The 26,573-nt window shown below is 39.3% G+C and overlaps 1 protein-coding gene across 3 annotated transcripts; it reads right to left on the bottom strand.

Moving 5' to 3' along the window:
- Nucleotides 1-25,641, bottom strand: vezf1b (vascular endothelial zinc finger 1b). Of its 3 annotated transcripts, XM_030744729.1 has the most exons (7): nt 25,544-25,641; nt 18,557-19,305; nt 14,073-14,142; nt 13,415-13,583; nt 5,976-6,017; nt 5,242-5,307; nt 1-5,061 (listed from the first exon to the last, which is right to left on the bottom strand). In XM_030744729.1, exons 1-7 carry the CDS (start codon nt 25,574-25,576, stop codon nt 4,694-4,696), a joined length of 1,497 nt encoding a protein of 498 aa, XP_030600589.1. In that variant the 5' UTR covers nt 25,577-25,641; the 3' UTR covers nt 1-4,693. The 3 variants fall into 3 exon arrangements, with proteins under 3 accessions (XP_030600589.1, XP_030600590.1, XP_030600591.1); XM_030744730.1 differs by lacking the exon at nt 5,242-5,307; XM_030744731.1 differs by lacking the exons at nt 5,242-5,307; nt 5,976-6,017.
- Nucleotides 25,642-26,573: the final 932 nt, after the last annotated feature.

The raw sequence follows: 26,573 nt of genomic DNA on the forward strand, positions 1-26,573 counted from the left end.
AAGCAAACTGAACCAGTGAGCCAATGAAAATACTGAAGAAATATCCAGAGACGTGTGTGTGTGTGTTCCACAATAATGTCTCAGAAACCTCAACTAAAGCTGGTAAAAGCAACAAAAATCAGAAGTCAGTACAGCTTCCCCGATCTAGAAGATCTGCATCACCTCAGAGATTTATCAAAGATAGTGAGTACTGAAGTTCATCTGTGAGACTCAATCAGTCTACAATCAAGTTTTATTCTTTTCTTTTATTTAGACAAATCCAAATAAAAGGCACATAAAACATTGCAAATATGTTTACATAATTATTCTCAATGGACATACATTTAAAAAAATGTAGGAATGTTTTACCTTTCTGCTAATCAGAAAGCCTAACCTTCATATATACAAAAATTACCACTGTTAATGTTCTAATACAAAAAAGATTTATAAAAGGTTATTTTTTTCCTTGCATCATAACTAACGTCCTCTGAACTAAATGGTTTGTACAAAGATATACATTCATTTGCCTTCACATCTGCCAAATTAACATACACACTTCACAAAAGAAAACCAAACCAACCAAACAAAAACCAACAACAAAAAAAAACAAAACTCAAATCATTATTTGGCCAAACAAATTTTTTTTTCATATTAGGTTGGAGTCAAATTAAAAAGTGAAACCACATGGAAAAATGTCATCAATACATTTTCATGAGTGTGCTCTTGAAAGATAAATCAAATTTGTGTTTCAAGGTTATTCTGTAAATAGAAAACACTAAGTTCACAATTGTTAGCTTTAAAAAAGCCAATAACTGGGCATGCAGGGCCCGAAGCCGTTTGAACTAATGTAGGCTTCCTTCACAAAACTATTCCCTCACACAGCTCAACTAGAGGAGGAAGTTTCAATGTGTGAGAAAAGTCTTGTAAAGTATTTTAGGCACACTTGTTAACAGCCACTAAAGAAGGACAAATGACACCACATATTTAGCTTTCATCCTATTTTTGTTTTTTTTGTTTTTTTTTAGTGTTTTATTTTTATAAGAAGTCTTCACCCTTCTAATTAGCTCAAACCTACAATGGAGAAGCTCCATCATCCACATGCAACACTGAAAGAAAGAAAAAAAAGATGGGAAATACATTTTCAACAAACAATGCCATCTGACATTAGACCACCTCCCTTGCTGGACTGTGTTAGCATACAGAAAATGAAATTAATGAGCTAAACATCTGGCCTGCCAATATACAGATGTGCCAGGTGAAATGGCAAGGGCAGTCATTGTTCAATTCCACCAAAGTGAAATGCCCTTGTATGTACCATTATTCTGTAGTGTGCACATCCTACTGTTTACTGCTAGAGCTACAGAGTTTCTGCTCTGTAAAGAGGTGAAACTACAACCAGACTCTGTATCTACAAACTGTATTCATGTTTCTCAAGATACACAATCAGGGAACCGTGGGACAGTGTGCAAGCAAGGTCCACAAGGCTTAACATGTTCACCCTCTCAAACAATCATGCAGACATCTCTAGATGTAATGTGCTCTGTAAACCTGTTCCTGCTGGGAGGGGGGGCATGAATGAAAATGAAATGACTGAATCTGCAGGAAAACAGTATGTAAACATTTAGTCATCAGCTTGTAACTTATCGGGTCTAGTGAGTAGATACTGTGGGCCCACGGCTGCAGACTGTCACCGAGCTTTAACCCAGCATCCTGCTCTTTTACTTACAGCTAGGCTTTGAGTGGGAAATGCAGTCTTCTTTGTTAATTACCCAATTATCCAGGGTGAGACGAAGAAAAAATAGAAAAACATACAGAGAAAAATGCTTTAAAGCAAAAATAAAGCTGGAGTTAAGTTGTCCCTTTCTAATAACAGATATTGTTCCTAAACAAACTACAAGCATCAAGAAGATTTCCCTGCTACAGGTCTGATCTGTGCAGTTACAGTTTGATACTAACACTGTGCCACAGCTCATGGAAATACAAACAAGACCTTCTATCCTACTGCACTGGGTGCCATGTTCTTTCAGTGAAAATATTACATGAAGTGATTATTCTAGAAGTATTGAGTGGCTTTATGTTCAGTCTCTGATTAGTAGCACCATCTGGAGTGGAAAACATACAAACAGCATCGTACTTTAGCTGTTTCCCCACTTTGGCAATCTTAGAGGAACAGACAACACAGTACTGAGCTCACTGAGGACGCGTCATTTAAGTCAATGATATGGCTCCTCCCATTTCTGAATTTGAACAATATTGCAGGGATAAGCTGCAGTTAGGTCAACGAGCATTTGAACAATGAGGCTTTTTTGTAATGCTGCCCTCAAACCTCCACACTAGAATTTGAAACAAAGAACCAAGATGTGATTAAGATGCAGATTTTCTGTTTTCGTTCAGCTGTCCTCTCTCCCCATCATTCTGGTACAAGATAACCTTCGTTTTAGCTGTCCAACATAAAACTAATAGTTTTATCCTAATAAAGAGTAAAGTTGTAAGTCTGTACTTCGATCACATATTGATTATAATCATCCTATAGTCAATAATCCAGTGGGATGGTGTACAAAGGCAAAATTACAAAAACTGCATCACTGTCCAAATGTTTATGGACATTTGTTCTGCCTGTTGATGGGACTTTTCTGATAATAAAAAATAAAGTGACACCAGCCTTATGTTTAAGACTCCTCATTTCTCTGTCCTCTCCAGGTTGGACAGCGACATCAGTGTTGATGAAGTTCTAGCACTGATAACCTGTAGCTAGCAGAGAGGCTTCAGCTACAACAGGTAATAAAATAGTGTTTTATAGTCATAAAGAAAAAAGAACCCAAACAAACAGAGAAAACAAGACAAAGGTCAGTGTAAAATCCTGTATCTGCTAAATCAAACCAACTGAACACGCCACAAAAACTTTGGGACTGCTATATTTAAACTTCTTTTGACTTCTACATTTAAAAAGTCTTCAGTAATCACAATTCAAAATTTAATGTTTGACCTTTGATAATACCGCTATTTTAAAGGGGCAAAACCTAGGGGGCATTTTTTCCCAGGAAGCTGTACCTTCACCTGTTCTGTCCCAATACATACAAAAAACTTCCAGATCCAGATGTATCCAGATGTAAGCAGTGACTGCGTTTCCAGCAGCTTTAAAATATAGATTTGGGGGGATTGACAGCTGATGGATCTAAACATCCTCCCACTTTTTAAACTTAAAATCACATGAGCTATTAAATACTGACAAGTTCACTAAAATGAATGACAAAAAAAAAAGGACAAACCTTTCCATAATATGAAGCATTTCAGAACAAATTCCAGCAACACAATTATTTAGGCTTTTCCTAAATAACAGTATATGATCACACATTAGCCATATTTTAAGCCAGATGCCCAGTTGCAGAAAGTACGCTGTCGGTCTTATTAAACAGAAATCAAAGGATATGAAAATAAGGCCCCCCCTACAGTATACTGAATTTCCTGTTAACACTTCTTCAATGAGTTTGCTCTCCGTTACAGTAAAATTACTCACGTTTGGGGATAAATACAAAGTAATTTAACATGAAACAGCTCGAAGTGTAATAACTGCCCAATAATTTAAAACCATGTTCAAGTGAAAGAAACTACTTTTTGGTTTGAAAGGGTAATTAAAACTGTTCATATGATGAACTGTGAGTAATACAACAATTTACCATTAATATACACATTGTCAAATATTAAAATGGTGCAAAAATGAGAATTCATAATTAAGCTATATATTGGGTACTGGAAACCTTTGAGCGTAATTGGGTCATGTTCATATCTACTGTAAAAATTAGTCTCTCCAAAGGCAACAAATTCAGTCCTCTGGTTTTCAGAAGAAAAAAAAAAATGACAGTGTAAAATGTTGGCTAAAGATTTTCCCGACTCTTTCAAAATATCATTCATGGGCAACACTGCATTTAAAAAAATTCTTTGGCTTAAACTTATTTCCACTTCTGCCAAGCTATGGGATCACGAGTTATCTGGTAGAAGTGATCTAAAATGCTCTGCAGCCTTTGACATTCAGGTATTTAAAACAGTCAAGAGGTGACAAATTGGAATTATTTGAGCATGAGAGTGAAAGCAGGTAATAACAGCTGTGTAAAACATGGACATGTGAGACTGGCTCTGCCTTCAGGAACCCAAATAATAGGTAAGACAACCACTTATCAATAGGCATATTATTGGATTTACAGATGTTTGCATCAATATGATGTAGTACTTTGGTTTTTCAGGCTCACTGAAGTAGGCAAAACAAACTCACAATCAATAAAACCTTCTCTATTAATACATATCTAAAAATGTCCTAAATTAAAACACATAAAATAAAAAATATATATACTATGAAAGAAGAGTTTATCAATACAGCCCATCGATACTGTGACCATCGTTCTAACGGGCTGCAAACTCTATCTCACACGCTATGTACATGCTAGTACTCTGATTAATTAATTTCCTACAATTATAAGGGTATAAAAATAGGTATTTTCTATAACTACAAATAAAATTCATAATAACCATATCATGTTGCAATAATGACCTCTGTAAGTAACATTCATTGCTTACTATCTACGTGACACATTAGTTCACCTCTTTATGCCTAATACACTATCAACCCATTTAGAGGGTGACATTACTAATATCTAATGGCTTTATCCGTTATTAGGCAGTTAAAACATTATTAGCTGTTACATGAGGCCTAAAAATTCTACCAAGGAGGGGAAGATGGCAGAACCTGGGATAGAAAGGGCATACTCTCCATGGGCCTCATGGTAATATTGAGTGGCCCAGCTATATTCATGGGCATATTAGTGGTGATAGCTACCGGGTGGGCAATATTCATGTGCGCTGTGGTAGGGATTCCGACAGAGGCCAGGTTCACAGGGCCAGTGATGGTGACAGGTTGCTGCAGGCTAACTGGAGATGTAATATTGACTGTGCTGGTGGCAGTGTTAATCTGAGCAGTGATGGTAACAGGATTGCTGGCACTGCCACCACGGTTCACAGCAGAGGTGATGGCTGCAGAGTTGGAGACTGACGTCGTGGTGGCAGAGTTGTTGTGCACGTTGTTGGCATCTGTGTTAGAAAAGAGAAGAGCACATTGAGGGCTGGTTAACCTTGTAGAAATATACCGCCCTTCCAAAACAAGGAAAGACAACAGCCTTCTCACCTTCTTGGCCATTTAACTGGGCGACTGAAAATATCAATACATTATCACATAGTATCAACTGTGGTAATATATTTGAAGAAACCTACCTTTATGAGAGTTGTCAATTAGGACTTGGAAGGAGTTATTTAAAATCTCTCCTACCGTCAACTCACCTGAGGGGTAAATTCAAAAAGCAGGATCAATAGACTAACCAGTTAATTGTCAATTGTTCTAATTCAAAAAATTTAAACAGAAACATATTATTAAGGACATTTTAAGTTCTGCATATTCCTAAGGTTGGACGCACACTACACTAGGATTTAGACCAGCAATTAGCCGGCCTAGATGAGCTTAGGATCAATGACTAGTTTCATTCTTGCCCATACTGAGAGATAATTAGCATGCTGCTGAGTCATTTGTGATTCAGTCTCAAACACAAACTCATAATTTGTTTTAATCAAATGTTTGCTACTACAACTAGTATCAACAAAGACTGAGTGTTAAACAACCCAATTTATAAAACTGGTTGAAGTCAAGACAGAAAGGACAGTTCTGTAATACCTGATGGCCTATGATGGAAGGTAAGGTAGTGTGCATCTACCTCGAGTGCTAAGGTCCAGTTTGTGGTTAATTTAACTGATCTACTGATCCTGCTTCATGAAATTTAACCTTACATTAGCAAAAAAAAAAATCTCTTATCTATACATGACAATGACCTCAACTGCACCAGTCCTCAAAGAAAAGAAATCTCTTGAGTAACATGAATTAAAACTGGCCACTTAAGTTTTGCAGAGGTTATGCTTGAATGTTTGGGGATTTCTGCTACTAGCTATGGGATTACCTTTTCGTGGCCCTGAGTGGTTCCACTGCCAGTCACTTATGCCTATTCAGAAATACAGACACATATTGGGTTACATAAACAAGGGGGGCAGTGTCATTATCCTTAGAGTCAACTTGATCACTTAGTCAAGTTGTGTGTATGTGGTGATGGGGTACACCTCTTGTCAGTGGTTTTATGCTTTCTAGTGGAAAATAAATAAAACTAAACTCACTCTGACAAATAAAACAGCTTTTTTTGTGTGTGTTTTTCCAGTTAGGGTGATCAAGGCTAAGTGTAAAGCTTTCAAATGAATTAGGAATGTCTAGGTCTTTGGTTAAAGAGTTTAAGATTGCGACCACTCCTCCACCTTGGCCTGTGCTTCGAGGATTCTGACAGTTTGTATGACTCAAGGTTGTTGATTAATTTAAGCTAACATATTTTCCTGCTGCAGCCAGGTTTCTTTGAGACAAAGTAAATATTGTGATCAATTGATTATTAAAAAATTTAAAACAGGGACACAGAAGAGACAGACCTAATGTTCAGTAATTGACATGTATTTATCTTTCTGCTGTCAAAATTAATATTATTCCATCTTTAGGAATTTTTTATGCTTAAATTTATTTATTTATTTTTTTGCTGGTCCTTTTCAAGGGATGAGGGAGGAGAAGGGAAGCTGCAGAAAGGTGTATAAAAATGCAACTCTGCCGCACAGTGTCATCTCTGCTAAATCACATTTTGGGGGCTTTAATAAATTCTAGAAATTTCTAGAACTGAGAGCACCATCACCGCCTCCAATGTCCCAAAGTGGGATGGATGTTACCTCTCCAAATAAGACCAGGTTTTCCCCAGAAAGTTTTCCAAATACCTACAAACCTGCATTGTTTTCTAGACATCACCTAGAAAGGGAGCAGTTGAAGGACAACATGCAGCTAACATCTAATACAGATTCCCTTTCATCTGGTATGTGAGTCATATACCAGTTGGGGATTACATATAAGACCTTTTAACAAGTAAAAGAATAAAGGCTGATGTCAAATTTCACCCACAGTTTTTAAACCTGTACAACAGAATATAATGTAAATGTAAATCTGAAAATGTTGTGGCCTCCAGGCCCAATATAACAAAAATGACATTATACAGTACTGTATAGTCCATTACTGACATTTTATTTTGAGATAAACAAATATTTCATTTTGCATATACAGTATTGTGCCAAAGTCTCGAGCCACCCTTCATTTCTTTATATTTTGTTAGGAAAAGTGAAAAAAGATGCAGTTATTTATTGAAATGTGTAAATATAAATGTGCATATAGTATACAAGTTAAAAACAGAATTTCTACAATTTTGATTGGCTTTAAAGCCCCTTTGCGAATAGCCACCTTATCATAGTAAATGGTCTGATTCTAAAATAGTGCTTTTCTACTGTACTTGAGCACTCAAAGTGCTTTACATGCCTCATTCATCCATTCATACAAGTCCTTTATTCTACACCTAAGTGGTTTCTATCATGCATTCACACACATTCACATGCCGATGAACACATCGGAGAGCAACTTCGGGTTTGATAGCCAAGGATATTTTTGCACGCAGACTGGAACAGCCAGGGATGGACCACCAGCCAGGTGACCTGCTCTAACTCCTGAGCTACAGCCAAACCAAAGGAGTGGAGGGGTTTGTATGCCTCTGTGATCCTTGATCCAAACCCCCATCTGGAAGCTTTTGCCCCCTGGTCTCTGCAGTCTCCTGGAGAGGGGCTGGACTCCAGTTTGGAGTTGCACTCAGCAAGAGATGGCAGACTAAGGTGGGTATCCTTGTATCTCCTCAGCTTGCTGCCTGTACACTGGAGTTTTCACTGGTTGTTTCCCTGTGCCTTCAGGCCAGGGAATGGGTCCTGAATGTTGTTTGTGTACTGTCAGAGTATCCAGCCTTCTTGGTGTCACTGGGTGGGGTGCTCAAGGGTGCTCTGTGACTCTGTTGTACTACTGGAAGACTTGGGCTCATGTGGACCAAAACAGTGAGATCTGGAGGGGTGTGATTGGGAGGAACAGCCTACCTGATCTTAATCCAAGTGATGTTCTGTTATTGTACTTCTGTACAAATCACAGTTTGTCCATAATGAACATTATGTCCATAAGTACACATGGCACCAGGATGCCCTAGGTCACAGGTCGATGATCAGTTTTGTAATTGTATCATCAGATCTGCAGCTGTATGTTCTGGACACTGGGAGGGAAGAGAGGAGCTGAGCTGTCAACTGATCACCACCTGGTGGGAAGTTGGATCAGGTGGTGGGGGAGGATGCCGGACAGACCTGATACACTTGAACGTATAGTGAGGGTGCGCTGGGAACACATCAACTGCCACCTGTGGTAGAACTTTTACAGCATTCTGTCCTGCACCTCCATTGTTGAGGTAACAGAACAGAACTGCAGCTGCAAGGTGGATGGTGCATGTCATGTTGGTAATCCCTAAACTAGCTGAAAGGAGCCATCAAGCTGAAGGAGGAGTCCTATCGGGCTTGGTTAATCTTTGGGACTTCGGAGGCAGCTGACGAGTACCATCAGCACAAGTGGAAAGCTGCTTGAGCAGTGGCTGAAACAAAAGCTCGGGTGTTGGATGAGTTTGGTGATGCCATGGAAAAACACTTTGGGACTGCCTTAACCCTTTAACGCCGGGCGATCGCTGCTGAAGTGCCCGTTTCTTGCCCTCAATAGCGGCGAACAGCTGATTGAGACGTGGCGTATCAGCTCGGAGTCGGCTGATCAAAGGAACGTTGATCAGCTGGCGTATTACCGTAACTCCGCAACCGTTTGTCCTATCGAAAAAATGCAAACGGTTCCTGAAAGCCCAGAAATTGCGCGTCACAGCCATATAGGGGTATTACGGTATTTGTTGCCGGAAGTCCGCGAACGGCGGCACTTTTGAAGTATGTGTCACATGGGACACATTCGGTGTTAAAGGGTTTTAAAGTAATTCTAGCAAACCGTCAGGCAACTCAGGAGGGGAAAGCGGTGCTCTACTCACACAGTGTATAGTGTGATGGGCTGCTGCTGACTTCAACTGAGGATATAGTTAGGTGGTGAAAGGAATACTTTGATGACCTGCTGACATGTCTTCTGTAGAGGAAGCAGAGTCTGGGGAGGAGGGTGATGTTTTGCCCATTAATGGGAGTGAGGTCACTGACGTAGTGGCATGGTCTATGGGGTAGATGAGATTCGACCTGAGTTCCTGAAGGCTCTGGATGTTGTAGGGCTGTCTTGGTTGACACGCCTCTGCAACATCGCATGGAGCTCTTCTAGGCGTAGCCTTGGTGGCCTCAAAATCTCACCTCAGCTTTATGTGGATGGTGTGGTCCCGTTGGCCTCCAGCTCATACTTGAGCAGTTCACAGCCGAGTGTGATGCATCGGGTATAAGAATTAGCACATCTAAGTCTGAGGCCATGATGCTCAGGCCCCGTTTATTCGAGAATGTTTTCAGATAAAAACGGAAAAGTTTCGATGTGTTTTGGCCTCCTGTTTACACGAGAATGAAGTGAAAATGATACTTTTTGAAAACGGGCTCCCGAGTGGAGTGTTTTTGAAATGTTCTGGTCTCCGTTTCCATGTAAATGGGCAAAAACACTACTTTTTGAAAACGGGGGGCACTGGCACATGCGCACTATGGTTGCGGCTCCAATATCCACACTGCCAACCTGTGGCCTGGCAATGGGAACTGCAGAATTTTCAATGTCTTGCGTTTCTTTGTAAACAGAGATTGTTTCTGAAACGTTTCCTTCTGAAGGAATGTGCTACTTTGCAACTAAAAAAAAAAAATTGCAAAAGGACACCGTTTCCACTGAAAAGGTTGTAAAGGGTGGAGTGCCGAGGTCAGGGATGATTTGCTGCCAAAAGCGGAGGAGCTTAAGTATCTCAGGGTCTTGCTCCCAAGTGAGGGAAGAGTTTAGCGGGAAACTGACAGATGGATTGGGGCCGCATCTGCAGTAATGCAGATCTGTCATGATTAAGAGAGAGCTTAGTGTAAAAGATACAACTTTTGTGTTATGTGTAGACACAACACTGGTTCATCCCTTGAGTTAGGTACTTTTTTACTGGTTCATTAATGTTGAGGTCTAGGCTCTGGGGAGGTCAGTCCATGACTGACAGTGTTCCACTGTCTGTTTTTCAATCCATAATCCATAATGTAATGCACTGGCAGCATTTGGGATCATTGTTGTGCTAAAGACTGAAGCCCTTGCCAGTTAATCACTTTCCAGATGGTATTGTATGGCTGATCAAAATCTCACAGTACTTTTCTACATTCATAATTGCATTCATTTTAACAAGACCACAAACACCACTGGCTGAAATGCAGCCCCAAATCATGACAGCGCTTCTACTGTGTGTTACTCTTGCTCCTGACCTCCTTTGTACATACTGATAACAGAAAAGCCTGCTCAAATGAATGAGTCCACAGAGCCAGCTAAATGTAGCTGAGCCACTAACCGAAAGGCTCTATCCCCCCCTAGTGTTTAATCCCATGTGAAGAACAACTAATAAATTCTGAACCTGTGATCTAAGTGTGTTTAAGGACAAGACGGGACAAACAGATTGGAGGTTGTCTATAAAAAGATACTAGTATATGGCAAATATACTGCTGATAATGCTGTAGGTAGTGTCTGCATTTCTTTTGTCCTTCACTTGTCCACGTTCCTCAAAGTTTCTGGCTAGCAGTTCTTTGGGAATCACCTTGTTGGTGCAAAAAATAGTATTTTATGCATGTCAAACCATTACTTTTGATATTTTAGATTCAAATGAAATGGGAACAAATATGTTTGTTACTAGCAGCCTGTTGCAAAAAGTGCTTAAAGATATAACTTATTTGTTATGTGTAGACACAACACTGGTTCATCCCTTGAGCTAGGTAATGTTTTTATGCTTGACTGGTTCATAGGTCAGAATTAAGTGGCTTATCAAACAAAACATTCTTCTGAAAATGGTCAGGTAAAAGGACTGGACTGAAAATGAGTAAAGCAGCCAACGTCCAAAGAAAGACTGAGAAAGCCTGGAGACCTATTGCTCAAGACTACTTAAAAAAAAAAAAAAAGGCAAAATATTCTGACGCCTTGTAAGTAAAATATATATTTTTAAATGAAGCACAGCTCAAGACTTTTGTGCAGTACAGTAACTAACCCAATTCAGTCTAAAAATAGTATGTTAAGCTGGATTTCCCTAAAATAAATTAACAGAGGAGGGTTAATGAAGCATGATCAGGTTTGCTGCTGCCCATGTGAGGAGAGAGAGGGACAAGGAGGGGGCAAACAGGAGAGAGAGGGGGAGACAGGGAAAGAGCCTAAGGCAGGGGAGAGCATAAATCCCTATTATTAAAAGTCAAAAAGCAGAAAAAGGCAGCAGTAGTACCTGTTACCAGACCAGAACAGACACTAATGACTGCAGACAGGACATTGATTAAGTCAGAAATAGAATGAACAGCATGACATGGAGCACCAGTTATGCTGGGGCAAAAGTGGTTTTACCAACAGCAGAGGTGGAAGCAGAAAATGTATACATGCCAAATCAGCTTGAATAGAATACCCCACATGAGATTTACTAATGCATGTACAGAAGGGTATCAGCTGACATTGAGATCAGTGGTTCTACCAGCACTGCTGACTGTGCTTGATGAAGAGGGCTGGCAGAAGTAAATCTGAATTTTAAATAACCCACCCTATGGGGTGGTATGTTTTACTAAAGCTTGCATCCTCTACCAGAGGCCCAGGAGCCTGAGGGATCTGCACATTATATTAGCTGTTCTTATAACTGCACTCTAGACAGATGCTCATCTCAAATGTACTGAAGTTATTCTCCCACTTTGGAGTTAGGAGTAGGAATGCTCCTGGGTCAATATCAGTATAAAGTACCTTTTAAAGTACCTCATCAGAATCAATAAATTATTGTTAACATGTTTCAAAATAATGAAAATTTTAGGTATTAATATAAATGTGGATACACTGACACCACATCAGTAGAAGAACAAGCTTCTTAAAATGAATTTCACTAATTTTATACCATTTTCTTTGGTTGGTTCAGGGGTCGGCAACCTGTAATACAGAAAGTATCCTGCTGCCTTAACTTGCTGTGTGAGTGGCATCAGTACAACTGAGATTTTTCTTTTTTTTTAAAGTAACATCCTTGTTGCTACAAGATTCCATCCATCCATCCATTCTCTTCCGCTTATCCTGTTCAGGGTCGCGGTTGGGCTGGAGCCTATCCCAGCTGACATAGGGCGAGAGGCAGGGTGCACCCTGTACAGGTCGCCAGCCTGTCTCAGGGCCAACACAGAGAGACAGACAACCATTCACACCTACGGGCAATTTAGAGTGACCAATTAACCTAACCCCAGTAAGTGCATGTCCTTGGACTGTGGGAGGAAACCCACGCAGACACAGGGAGAACATGCAAACTCCACACAGAGAGGTCCGGGCCAATCAAACCCGGACCTTCTAGATGTCATTCTACCTGTGAGGCAGCAGTGCTAACCACCACGCCACTGTGCTGCCCTCTGAAAGATTATGTTAGTCAAATGGCAGCTGGACACAAGCAAACAGTCACACAAGACAAAAATGCAGAGAGTTTGAGTACGATACAATGAAGAACTCAGGAAGTGACTCCCAGAGAAACAATTTGTAATACACTTCCTTTTGCCACCTTAGATCCTATTATATATCTTAATTGTGATGCAAAAAGCTTATGATATCATATTTATATTTTGTAATGTTCACTTTTGTTGAGAAAGCTCTTAATAAATCTATTGATGTCAGCATTTAACACATTTTTGTCCACCCTGTCATTTTTCAGTTTTTTGAAAATAATCAAGTTATTGTCACAGGTTAGTAAAAGCTTTTCATGTTTTCTTAATAAACTAATCACTGCCAAATAATATTGGTTGAAAAACTGATCAGATTGTGGTTTTTAGAGATTTTATTTAAAAAGGAAAACACAACTATCACAGATTCTTTGAAGACACGAGCAATTTGCAATTATTTCAAAAGCCTTATTTTACCAAATAAATATTATTGAGCAAGGGACAAACTAGCTCTCTGAAAATGTGCATCGTATAATCACGTTGGTATGAAAAGGTATTTATTTTCATTTGACTTTGTCCACGACAGGGTGGACATATTTTACAGTGCGCTCATTCTTTATCCTCTTGCAGTAAATTCATAAAAAGTGTGGGGGCTCGACCAACATTTATTTACAACAGCCTAAAGTCAACTTGATACAATGGATATGAAATTAGTTGGGAAATTGAAACTTTTTTTGGGACGAATTACGATGTCCCAAAGGCACTTTTTGGTGATATTGACCCTCCTATTACTACTGGGACCACTTTTGGCCACGCCTTCCACATTTATTACTATTACTACATCTGTACTAATAAAAATGAAAACATGAGCAAATAAGGGAAGGAGATTTGTGCCTACCTTTATTGTTACATGGGGTGTTGAAGCTAGCCTGGCCGTGTGTCTTGAGGTGACTTGTGATGTAGGCAGCACTTAGCATTTTGCCACAGATGTTGCAGGTCACTTTGCCTTCATGCCTGATCATGTGGGATCGCAGACGGTCTTTGGTAGCAAAGGCGGAGGTACAGGCCTGAGAGAAACAGTCAGTAAATCAAGTGTTTTGGGTTTTTTTATTCCAGTTAATTAACAAAACACTGGAAGCGCTTGTAAACACCAAAACATTAACAGTATTTATTAATACTTTCTAACCAAATAAAAGCATACCCAAAAAAAGATTACACTGGCAGCTTTTGCTACATTGCTTGCTCTGGTCTATGTTGTTCATGTCAGGTTCATGCGCATCATGAATAATCAGAAATGTATGTTTTGCCAAAAACTGTGGACTGACAGCCACTACAGGCCATTGTAGAAAATGTCCATTTAAAGCACTGGAAACTCAGTTATTTCAATATATAGAGCAACCGTAAGACACGGTACAAATGACGGAAAGTAACACTATCAGTGGCAGCTAATGTCTAACCAAAACTGTCCTGTATTGGCCAGTGCTGAAGACACACGACCGAAATGTAAATGAACATCAAAGCATCATGCAGGAAGGAGACCCAATCATGACTCTTACCGTTACTTGGCACTTAAATGGCCTCTCTGAGGAATGGACGTGCTTAACATGACAGCTTAGGTGATCAGGTCTGAAAGGTGAGATGAAGACAATACATAACAGTTTAAGGCCAGGCAATGCAGCAGAATACAATAACAAGAGCGTTCCAAAGAACACATTTCACCTGCTCAAAAGCTTGTCAGAAAGTATATTCATGTATACTGTAAGTGATTAACTATTAAACTTAGCAGTTAATATTTACAAATAGATTTTTACAGTAAACAATGGGTACTGCGTAGAACTGCCTATATTTATATTTTATACATGAAGTTTATTTCACTCAATATTGCTAAAGATATCTGACAGAGAAATACAGAGATGAGACCGCTGAGAGACAAATGAATGATAGAAAGACTGATGACAGTGATTGGACCAGTATAAGAGGAGGCACAGTCAAAGTGCATCTGTCCTCCAAGTTTGAAGTCAATATGTTGCACGGTTGCTGAGATACTGAAAGCGTGATGGACAGACAGACGGATGACAAGAAAGTGATCCCTAAGTGCCTCTCAGCAGGCGAAACACAAAACTTGACCTTTGACGGCTTGTTTGCAAATCGTCTGCAATTTTTAGTAGATGCATCTATGGTGTGAATTTAAATCTATCCTACAAATTTGAAGTCAATATCAGGGTTCTAGCCAGAAAATTTTTACAGGCTGGCGTGATCGTACAACTGGGGGTGGCAGTATGACTTGTAGGCAGCTAGAAGCCTGTTATATAATAGATTTTACTAAGGACCCCTTTCACTATTAGATTTTCCCCAATAAAAAGACCAAGCAACACAAAAAAAAGATGAGGAAAAAAAAAAAAAATCTAAACATAAATGACATTTTGTTTGTCAGATGACCAGAAATAGAAGGAAAAATGCATGCTTTTCTATCAAAAGGGTAACACAGAATATCGATACTCGCACAAAGGCCTGAATTCATTGAGAAGCTTTTTCATTTGATAAAAAATAAACATTTAAATAATACAGATACATCAGTCAAGTATTTAGGGAACAAAATGTGTCGAACCTTGTGGAATTCTAAATTGCAAGCTGCCAAACTGATCAATAAAAATGTCTAGTACAGTAATCTCTAAACGCAGTGTCAGAGAACCTTGGAGCAGTCACTGTCAACATGGTGATGTTACAACCCATGAAACCATACCCTCTTCCACTAACTTTAACTAGTAGGTTCAATATAAAAGTCTGAAGTTTTGTGACTGCATCTTGCAAGATTATAATGCTGAAGATGTTGTCGGCGACACAGCGTACTTCAAATGCGCCACCGTTCGCAGACTTCCAGCAATAATTACCATAATATGTTGGGTGTGAAGCGCAATTCCTCAGCTTTCAGAAACCGTTTGAATTTTTCCAGTAGGACAAACCGTTGTGGAATTACAGTAATTCAAAGTTCCTCTGATCAGCCGGCTCAGCAGCGATATGCTCAGTCTTAACCAGCTGTTCACGGCTAGTAGGGGCAGGTAACAGGTGCTTCAGCGGTGATCGCCCAGTGTTACAGGGTTAAAATCTTAACAATTAAGCTAACCGATTAGTACGTCCGTCTAGTCATTTTTTCACTTTTTTTATTCCAGATAATGCTTTTCTGACTTGGGACAATTATCACTTAGGAGTAAACTGCAATGAGTCGAGTGTGCCTCACAGAAAAGTCGAAGTGGCTGTCTGGCTGTATTTGACCTCACAGTGCACACGAGCAGTGACCTACATGGCAAACATATGAGTCTTTCCTGCAGGTTGAGTGCTGCATTAAATTAAAATATACATAATCGTTCTGTTGTCTTACAAAAGAAAATGAAAAATATGCATATATATATATATATATATATATATATATATATATATTGGGAATCCTGATGTATTGAAATACAATAAAAGTGAACGCAGAGTGCAAGAGAGAAGGAAATACATATAAAGAACATAAAGCCAGCTGAGTTTAGCTCGCACTTATGCAACGAAAGTACCATAAAAATAAAGTAACCCACATCCAGTCCATGTCAGCTGGTTTCAAATTGTTCTTAAATAATTCATGATTGTTCATAGACCAAAGCTGCATGAAAAAAGGACACATGCACAAAGATAATTTTGTCACATGGCAGCATTGGTACCTATGCAGCACTTTTTTTTTTTTCCCCAGACACCCACTTATATCACAGATCATGGCATTTGCCGGCTCCAAATATGGAAAGAAAAACAAAGCTCTAAGAAAGCTGAAAACTACACACTGTGACTCAAACAGCACTAACCAAACCCATCTAAGTGACACAGCTTTTCCAGAGACAGCCAAAATAATCACATGCAGCTGTATAAAAGGCATTCAAACAAGGCATGCACAAATCGTGCAAGTATTTCAATGGAGCATTCCTATGCACTAAACTTTGCAATAAGGCATAAAGCAGCCACTGAGTCATGCTCCAACAGTCTGCCGTCAATTCATTTTAAATCTTTCACTTTGCATTGTTTTATGTACTGTGTAAAGCATGTGTGTAAAATAAACAGTTTAGTATATGGTACATATACATTACCATAATTTTTCTAGGTGGAAAAGCTGCCTTATCAATTGCAGTGAATCTATTAACATCCGCTAGACTACAAGTAACTTTCAGTGACCACCTCTTCACCACAGCTTTGAGTGATCAATTGGTAGTCATTTGCTACTTTCCCACCGTCGAGGAACCGGTTCGCGTGCCAGTGCCCGTGCTGTTCCCAATGAACCGGCGAAATGCTTAAGAACGGGCCCGCGTTCCCACCGCGTTTCTGTGAACTGCTCCTTTATGTATGAGTGTGGGCTTTTCTCATGTAATGCACATGTAATATGGTAGAAAACTTGATGTTGAGACGGCAGAGTCACGCCCTTCTGCCGCTTTAGTTTAGTTTGCGGGGCCGGAATTGAACCCAGTGTTTCGGCGGTGGAAAACCCGCCTATCGGTTCAAATTACGGCACGGGCTCCGGAACCCTGTTGGTGGGAAAGAGGCCATTCTGAGCCTTCCTTCCTAATCAGTTTTAATCAGTTTCAGTCTGTTGGTGTTGCCAGCTCTGATTGCTGCTCCTCCAGCAGACCACAGCAAAGCGCACTGTGCTTGCAACAGACTTGGTGGTACCTGGTTTGCTATGGGATCAGTTCCCATAGCAAACTGGTGAAATTCTCAACCCGGCACAGTGCTGGGCGATCAGCTGCTGGCTAGAACCCTGCCATCTCTCTAGTTTTATTCACATTCAGAAGCGGCTGATTTCTCGCAGACCATTACACAAAATCATTCACTATCCTCCTGCCCATTACTAATACACTTTATTGCAGATTGGTACAGGTGCACATGATAAAAAGGAAATTAGAGCAATGCCCAATCTCCTGTCTGTCAGGTAGTCAATAATGGGTCACTCCAACCCTCAAATCACTGTAGGCCAGGGAAAGCCAACTGGCGGCCCGTGGGCCACATCTGGCCCACCACAGCTTTCCATCTAGCCCCCCCAAATAGTTCTGCCACAGGTACTATACAACAATCAATCACGGCATGTCATAACCCGTTAAATACCCATCTCTGACTGGTCTGAATTACAAAAAGCCTCCAAACGCCACTTCCCATTGCCCGTAAATGCCTCCATGTCCTTAGAACCAATCAGAATGCAAGATCGGACCATGTGACTTCAAGCCTTTTCTGGCTGCAATGAGGAGCCAGCTTTTGTTGGTGGTGATCAGATTGTAAACACAGCTGAAGGTAAGTTGAACCTTGTTTTGTGTAGAAAAAAATGTTCGGTGATCAAACTTGTTTAACTAACAGAAGTAAAAGTTGTAACGAGATTCCCGTCGGTAAACGGGATCATTACTGGCTGCCGAGTGTACTCCCCGGCCTGCGCCAGGCTGCCATCTGCTAGCGATATTTTGCATTATTTAAAAATATTTGTAAAAGAAATGCAAGCTACTAAAATATAAGACTTAAATCAGTGTTTCTGACACGTTAACTTAGGCGAGTTTTTCAAAGACAATCGCTCAATACAGAAAACCTGACAGAATGAAAAAAATTTAAAAAAAGAGTTAAAAGTTTTCAAATGCCTCAGTACTCAGTTTTGAATGTTTTCTGACTTTTAGACCAGTTAGTCAGTTTTTTCTCCTGTTAAACTGAATCAGTCACCTTGAACATTTCTAAAATTGCCACTGCTGTCCTCTGCCACAAGTACATCATCCTGACATTTGTGATTTGTTTGTTTCACATGCAGACATTGTAATTTATCCTGTCTCTGTGTGGGGGACAATTAATATGTGTTATAATACTAACGATAAAGGATCTGATTATACAAAGTAATAGGATACAGAAGACAGATGAGGCAATATGAAAGAGGGTAGAGAAGGTGATAGGATACAAAAAAGTACTGCACAAGACTAAAACAGTATAGTGTAACAACTATGATTCCATATACTGCACAAATTTAGAAATTATGTGCACATACCTGGAGAAACCCTTCCCACAGACAGAACAGATGTAGGGCTTGTGAACTCCGCCATCATGGGAGCGGACATGGTATGTCATGCGATCCTTCCTCTTAAACCTCTGCTGGCAGATGGGACATTCAAACGGCTTCTCATCTGAGTGTGACAGCTTGTGGCGATTAAGATGGTACACATCTCTGAAGGCTTTACCACACATGTCACAACCATGGTTCTTTTTCACTGGCTTGGGAGGCTTTTTAGGGATGCTCTGCTGCTGTTGGTGTTGCATTGGTGTCATGACGCTAGTGCCTGTGGATGCTGATGTCGTTGCTGTAGTCAGGATACCAGCAGCTACAGTAGTTATGTATGATGGATTTCCACTATTCTCACGTGGTACAGTGGATATGAAAGGCACCATAGTAGGGGCAGTTTGTGCCTTCTTTGGCCGGGAAACCATTTTAATGCCAGTGTGGCAAGACTCATGCCTTCGCAGGTGGTAGCTGTCCCGGAAAGCTTTGTTGCAGTAACCACAGATGAAGGGTGTCTTTGATTTAGGTTCTTTTTTGACCACAGCAATTGGAGCCACTCCACCAACAGTCCCACTGGCCACATTGTCTTTAAGAAGTTCTGCAGCACTCACAGGTGGTTTCTGGTCCAATGGGATTGGCAGCACTGGTTTCTGATCAGGTGGCTCTGTCCCAGAATTGAGCAGAGGCAAGAGGCTGTTTCCAGCTACTTGGTGTTGGTGATGAAGAGCCTCATTGGCCTGCTGTAATGAAAAAGGACAGAGTAAAATGATGTTGATACACTCATATCATGTTTTACAAAAGTATTTACAAAATAAAAAAAGGAAACCAAATAAAGTGTTACGCAAACTTTTCCTTTCTTGACGCACAGCTATGAAACTTTTATACACATTACAATTACGGGCTACTTTTGAAGGTTTTCAGATTGGACTGTCCAGGAGATGCTACTTTTTGAGTTACGAGTGATGTGTGTACAGAAAACAGGGCAGAGACGGAGGAATTTCGGCTTTCTGAGCCTTCTACAAAAGTCAAAGTCACTGAAGTCACCGGAGAAAGTTGCTAAATTTGTTGCTTGTTGCTTTTTGGGGAAAGGGGGGGTGGCTAGGGGGGTCTGAAAAGTCAATAGGTTGTCAACACTGAGCTCCTGGGAATTTATATTTAATATGAAGCTCAAAATTGTCATTTGTGCTCCCCTTTTCCACTTTCCCCCCCTCATTTTCACACTGGTCGCCATTTTGCTTTCTGTAGCCACGTGAGGAAAAAGCGTGAACCAGACTGTCGCAAGATCACGTGTGCACATTGTGAATGAAACTGGCCGTGCAAAGATTTCTGATAGCAAACTGGTGAAATTCTCAGCCCGGCGCAATCTGACTTCAGCATTGCACAGCACCGGGCGATCAACCGCTGGCTAGAACCTTGCGAGTAATGAAGGCTTTGGGAAAATGGTCAAAACACTGCACAAAAGATATGCATTATGAGTAATTATTTTTAAAGTGACAATACCTATGCTGTATGCAAAATGTCTGGTTGAAATAGAGAGGCCTTTGCTACAAGTTTTACTTGTAAATATAATGAAAGTACTGCTTTCACTATATAGCACAATATAGTGAAAGCAGTACTCAGTGGATTTAAATTTGTGTTAATTTTTTTTTCCTAATAGATGTACTGAATTTAGGTGAATAATTTTATTGTGGATCAAAAAAATCTGTACATCAGAGGAACATAAATTTCTATATTATTCCTAATATGTGTATCTTTCCCCTGGATTTTTTTTTTTTTTTCCAGGCAAATTTTAAGAGGTCAGGTGTGAAGTGTGCTTTAAATGTAATGAAATGGGGGGGTGCCAGGGTGGGTCAGGGCATTAGCAGGCAACCATATATGCCACGTGACAGTGCGGTCAGCGCAGGTTCGAGTCCCAACCTGTCACTATTTACTGCGTCTTCCCCATTTCTCCTCCACCCCTTCCTGTGTCTCTCTCAATAAAGCCGCGAAAAGGCCAAAAAAATATCTTTATAAAAAAATGAAATGAGATGGAATGATGCACGTTAGTTTGTCCAATTACTTTTGAGACCTTATATATAAAAAATAGCTGTAATTAAACAGTTAATACAGTACTTTTGTTAAAGCTCTTGAATTAAAGCTAAAAGTATCCATTTAAATCATGTCTTAGTTTTTTTTACTTATTTAAAATTCAATGTGGTGGTGTACAGCGGCAAAATTACAAAAAGTCATTTTCCAAATACATTTGAAAAATTTACTTGTTTTTTTGTTTTTATGCAAATTAACTATACATAAAAAACAAAAGAAAAAAATCAATCTGCCTAATATGTTTGAACTTGTCTCAATTCAGCTCATGGTGAGTCAGAATCTATGATCATCACTGTTGTCATTTACAACTGCTCCTTTCCCCTTTCCATCATCTCACTAGACCTCCTCACATCTCGTGCATTGAGGTCTGGTGACTATGGAGCCCATCTGAGTACAGTGAACCCTTTATCATGTTCAAGATACCAGTTTGAGATGATTTGATCTTTGTGTTACCTTGCTGGAAGCAGCCATGGGTACACTGTGTTTATAAAGGGATGGATATGGCCGGCAACAATACTCAGGTAAGCTCTAGCAACATTTACACACTTTTAATGTGTGTAAATGTTGCTCAACTGGTACTGAGGGGTCCCAAGTGTCCTAAAAAAATTTCACGTGCAACATTAGACCACCACCTCCAGCCTGAACCTGTGCTGGATGGATCCATGCCAAATTCTATCTCTAACATCTGAATAGCACAGTAGAAAACAAGATTTATCAGACCAGGCAACATTTTTCCAATTTTTTTCAAAAATACTAATTTTTGAGCCCATGTGAACTATAGCCTCAGTTTCCTGTTTTTAGCTGACAGGAATGAAGCTTGGTGTGGTCCTCTCCTGCTGTAGGCCACGTGATTCAAGGTTCAACATGCTGCGTGTTCAGAGATGCTGTTCTGCATACCTTAGTTTAATGAGTGGTTATTTGCGTTACTGTTATGTTCCTATCAGCTCAAACCACCCTGTCAATTCCCCTCTGGCCTCATAAAAAAGTACTCATAAAATGAAAGCCACCTCATTATAAAATTGATTTTATTTCTTTAACCTATTGATTTCACTTTGTAGTACACCCTTCAGACGTGTGAAAAAACAATTATCTAAAATTAAAAAAAAAAAAAAATTGACTTCAGAATAAAAATAAATAAATAAACTTCAGCATACCACTGTGATTTTATATTCAGGGCTGTCAACAAACAAATTCAATTACATAATGAAATAAAAAAAAACAAACAAAAAAAAAAAACATTCAGTTGTAAAAAGTGATTTTCAAATATTCAAATGTGGGGAATTAAGCCTTACCAGCTTTATCTTTTTCTTTCAAAGTTACTTAAAATGTATCGAACTCTTTCTGCCCATTTTTATCCAAAAACAGTTAACTAACAGTAGGCTAGGAGAGTCATTTTAGTCATCAATGTTAAACCGGAGAAGGACTGCATTAAAATTAATAAATTATTACTATCAATATTATTATTAAGTACTTACGGTAGACATTTATGAGGGAGAAGAACAAAACAACCCACAGGAAGAAAGTTATTTCCTACCCACTTAAATACCATAAGCCCCAATGAGACAAAAGTTTGTTTTCCCAAATTGCACATTCACTTTTAATGTGTGTTAAAATTTAATTTCATGATCATTATTTCATGGTTAACCCAAAAAAAATTACTGACTGGTACAGAAAATGCAACAAATAACAGTAGAGAAAAAAATCTTTACAGCAGACATCTTAAGACTGCAGCTGCTGGCAGACATTGTTCAGCTCGGCATGGCTGATCCCACTGGGACAGGACGAACAGAAGGGGGGCGGGATGTCTGTAACTGAATATTTTGGCGACTGAAAATTCAGTTTCAAACTGTAATGAAAAACTTAACAGGTCAGCCTTGAGACAAGGCGATTTAGACAGCCTTGTTCTTTTCTATAATCACTCATGACTTTTAAGGTTCAGCCAACCGTAACCTCCAGACTGACCAAGTTCCCAACTCAGTCAGTCTGGATTAGGAATGTGGAATGTGGAGACCAGGATGCCAAATCTTGCTTTATTCTCGCTGACAAAAATCAAAGTACTGATGGTCTGTAGGGGGCTTTTTGGGGTTAACATTCAGCTGCCAGCCACGTTCCTACCTGGTAATGACAGGGTACTCGACACTGACATTTCAACGCGTGACAAGCTTACGAAGCACAGATGTTTCAAAACTCTGCTCAGAAGTGTGCATTAAAACCCCCACATAGCTAATTGAGACTTTGGCGCATTTCACCCCAGATTCAAGTGGCTTACCTGCTGCTTCTGGGTTTGACTGACAGTGTACAGCAAACCTGATGACATTATAAACTCCCAGAAAGCCAACTCAGCCCCAAAACAACTGAAAAACTAATATTTTTCAAATCAAATATGTACATATGACAAATATTTACAGTGATACTTGATTTTTCTCTTATTCATCCTCATTTTCCAAAACATCTTCCACAAAGATTACTGGGGCCTACTGACAAAGTAGGCAGCATTCAAACTTCTGCCATTACCACAATAAACATAGCAGCCTTTTCTCAATATATTTGGTTTTATGAATTGGTTTGTTGTGAATTACTAAGCAACTGAAGCAGCCTCATGTATGTTAACACAACCGGGGGAAATAGTATTTGCTAAAACTCACTCTTCATTACAGTCACAGCTTGCTGTCTTTAACAGTTTCAGAGTTTTTCTTGCTGTGTTGTACAGGGATTTCTCCAAAACATTTATTGATCATAATTATTCATAGTCTGGTATCATATGTAGCGTTGTTTAGAATTGTGCAACAGGTTAGTGTGTCACTGTTACAAAGAATAGTTTTTCAATATATGACAGCCACAGCGGCCAGTAGGTGTCACTGTGGACACAGGTGCCAGATTGAAACGTTCAAGGTTTGAACCAGTGTTTCTCAAAGCATTGCTTTGTCCATCACTTAGTGCCATATTGTACTGTGGTGCAGAGAGACCACGGCCGTCACAGACTATCAGCTCACTTTTATGTCAGGAGCACTGAGCAGACTCAAATCATATTGCACTGAGCATTTCTCTGAGCACATTTAAATCTGAGTCAGCCAAATGCCTGTTTTCTTTCACAGCAACAAAAAGCAAAGCTGTCAGCTGCTCTATCATGCTGCTCTGATGATCTTGGAAATCAAGATGACATTAATATAAAACTAACCCAGTCATTGTACTTGCTGCCAAAAAGCAGTGTATGGCTTAATCATGGGAGTCCTGTTTGACAAACTGTTGGCGTGTCCTCAAATCGTATATTGATGCAGACAGATGCAGTCTTTAGTGCCGTTTATTCATACAATAAATGTTTCTATACAGAACGTTTCTATTCAGATCTAATAGAAGTGACTAGAATATTACTTTTATGACTTCTGGAAATTTCTCAAAAACTTCATAGGCATAAATATTGTTGTCAAAGACATTTATAAAATTATAATTTTTAAAGTCACCATAGCACTACAAAAATCTAATTAATTAGATATAACCAACAAGAGAACAACAGTTGCTTTATCAAATGAAGGAATTTTAACAGAACTATTTAAATGTGTTAAATATCTTGAGACAATTAAAAAAAAAAATTTAATTAGAGACAAGCTTCCAGTATGTCACGCTTAATTCATACTTCTGTGGTGAACCTATGTAGAGCCGACTACACAAGTGGCCAATGGCTTTGTCGCATTTACACCTGAGCACACTGCAGCAACTGTAACATGTACTTACTTTAGTAAAGGTGCACATTAGTTAGAGGAAAGAATTTCAGAACATTTGGCAATTAAGACATACCTACAGTGTAGATTTAACACAAGTATAATCAGCTGTTTACAGAAGGAACATTACAGCATATAGTGTGTGTCAGTTGTACTCAAGCATACACAGTTGACTTCAGACATACAAGCAGTGCTAAAGTACTAACTTACCAATTATTTGATATAATTTAGTAAATTCTCCATATAGACCATAAATAGATTAACAATTTACACCCCCCCTGCAATGCTTTAGGCGTGACAAAAAATGTAACCTCGCTTATGGTGTGTGTACAGGATTTGTCAAACTAATGTCTGCCTAAGATTTATAAAACAAACTACAGATTCTAGATTAGATTTTGCAACTCAAGACGAGATTACATTTTTAAACAGCATGGGAACTGATTAAGTAACCGGTCAGATGACTGAAAGTTTATGTTATTTCAATTTCAGTTTGTAATCCGTGGCTGATGATTTCTGGGAAAGTTTGAAGCCTTGGATGCGGTTTAATCACTTCTCTCGGCGTACTACAGAGCTTCTACTCACAGTGCTAGCGTTAGCCAACTTCTTGTTCACGGTGCCATTCAAGAGCTCAAGATCCCTACAGCTGCCTCGCTTTGTTAACCGTCTGTACTGTGGCGACAATCGCTGCGGCGCACACGGAGAAAGTGTCTGGTTAGCAAACCCGTTAGCCAATGAGCTTAGCTTACCTACATATAATAGCAAAAGCTCTGCTTACAAGCTAATTTGCTAGCGCGCGCATCACCAACGTCAGGTCCAGCCATTAGCTTCATGGTCACATTATGTGACTATGAAGATGTAAAAGGTACAAACTGCAAACCACGCCATTACACAGGTTGCTGATATTTAACTGATAACAAAATTTCGTTGTGTCTGCGCAGATAAGACACAGTCAGGAGTTCTCGTGTCTGATAAAGCTAGTTAGCAGTTTGTTACAGGAAGCCACTCAGCGCAGCTATCTAGCAGGCTATCGCTAACACCTTTGTTTTGGTTGGCTAACTCTTACTCATTTCAGAAAGTGATAAAACACATTTGGCAAACAATATTTGCGAATATTTACGCCTTATATTAAACGTTTATGGAGTTTCCAAGATTACCTTTGGATTGTGCCACTTACTTGAAATAAAAACGTACTCCAGCTCGGTTCCATTGCAACACTTGAGCTAAAATCTGCAGGAAACCTACAAGGAATCTACAACAAAGCAGCTAAACATGGCAGCGACAACTTCCTGTAACCCCAAGGGCTGAGCCAAGTCCACTATACATTTTTTTTACTTCAAATATTTTCACATTCACACAGTTCACATATTGTTTCTCACTAGAAACATAAAATTGTAAGATAGACTGATAGATGTTGAGGGCAAATTTCCTTTTATTCCCAAATGATTAATAATTTACATTTGTTGTATGTAGACATTTGATTTTTGTTCTTTGAACAGTAAACTTTAGCAGACAGTTGGACAGCAGTTTAAAAACAGTGTGGTGCTTGTGTGATTTTTTTAAAAATTTATATCAATAATCAACGTGACAGAAAGGCAAGCAGAAACACTGATATATAATTACTTCTGTAATTATCATCTGAATTTTTACTATTAGCTGGCAATGATGAATGAGTGGTGGGTTAGTGGTGGAGGATTTTTTTTTTAGAATCATTCCTTTAGTAGAAATAAAAAAAAAAATACTGTGATAATGGCTGAGTAAATTATGAAGGAGTATCAGGGCCACATTAAGAAAAGAAGGATTTTTTTTTCATTATTATTGTTAATTTTGAGAAAAAAAGTAGAAATTTTGACAAAAAAGTTGAAATGTGGAGATTAAAGTTGTTTCAAGTCAAACATTTGCCACATCTGCTACATTGTCTACAAAATGCCTTGTGTAGATGAGATAGTGAACCAGAATCAGTTTAAGTACCAAGGAAATTATTTCTATTTTATTATATTATATTATACAACTTAGTTACGATAGCGTTGAAGAGATGGTGCAGAATGCTGCATCTGGTCAGAATGAAAAACCACACAAATGTGGAAGAATTGGTTGGATTTGTGCAAAATGAAATAGCTGGTTACACGTTCGTGCAGTACAGAAGGGGGATGTTGTATCATAAGACACAATAAGACAACAGTTGTTTGATCCCGAATGTGTGGAGC

This window comes from Archocentrus centrarchus, chromosome 13 (genome assembly GCF_007364275.1).
Source record: "Archocentrus centrarchus isolate MPI-CPG fArcCen1 chromosome 13, fArcCen1, whole genome shotgun sequence".
Classification (NCBI taxonomy): domain Eukaryota; kingdom Metazoa; phylum Chordata; class Actinopteri; order Cichliformes; family Cichlidae; genus Archocentrus; species Archocentrus centrarchus.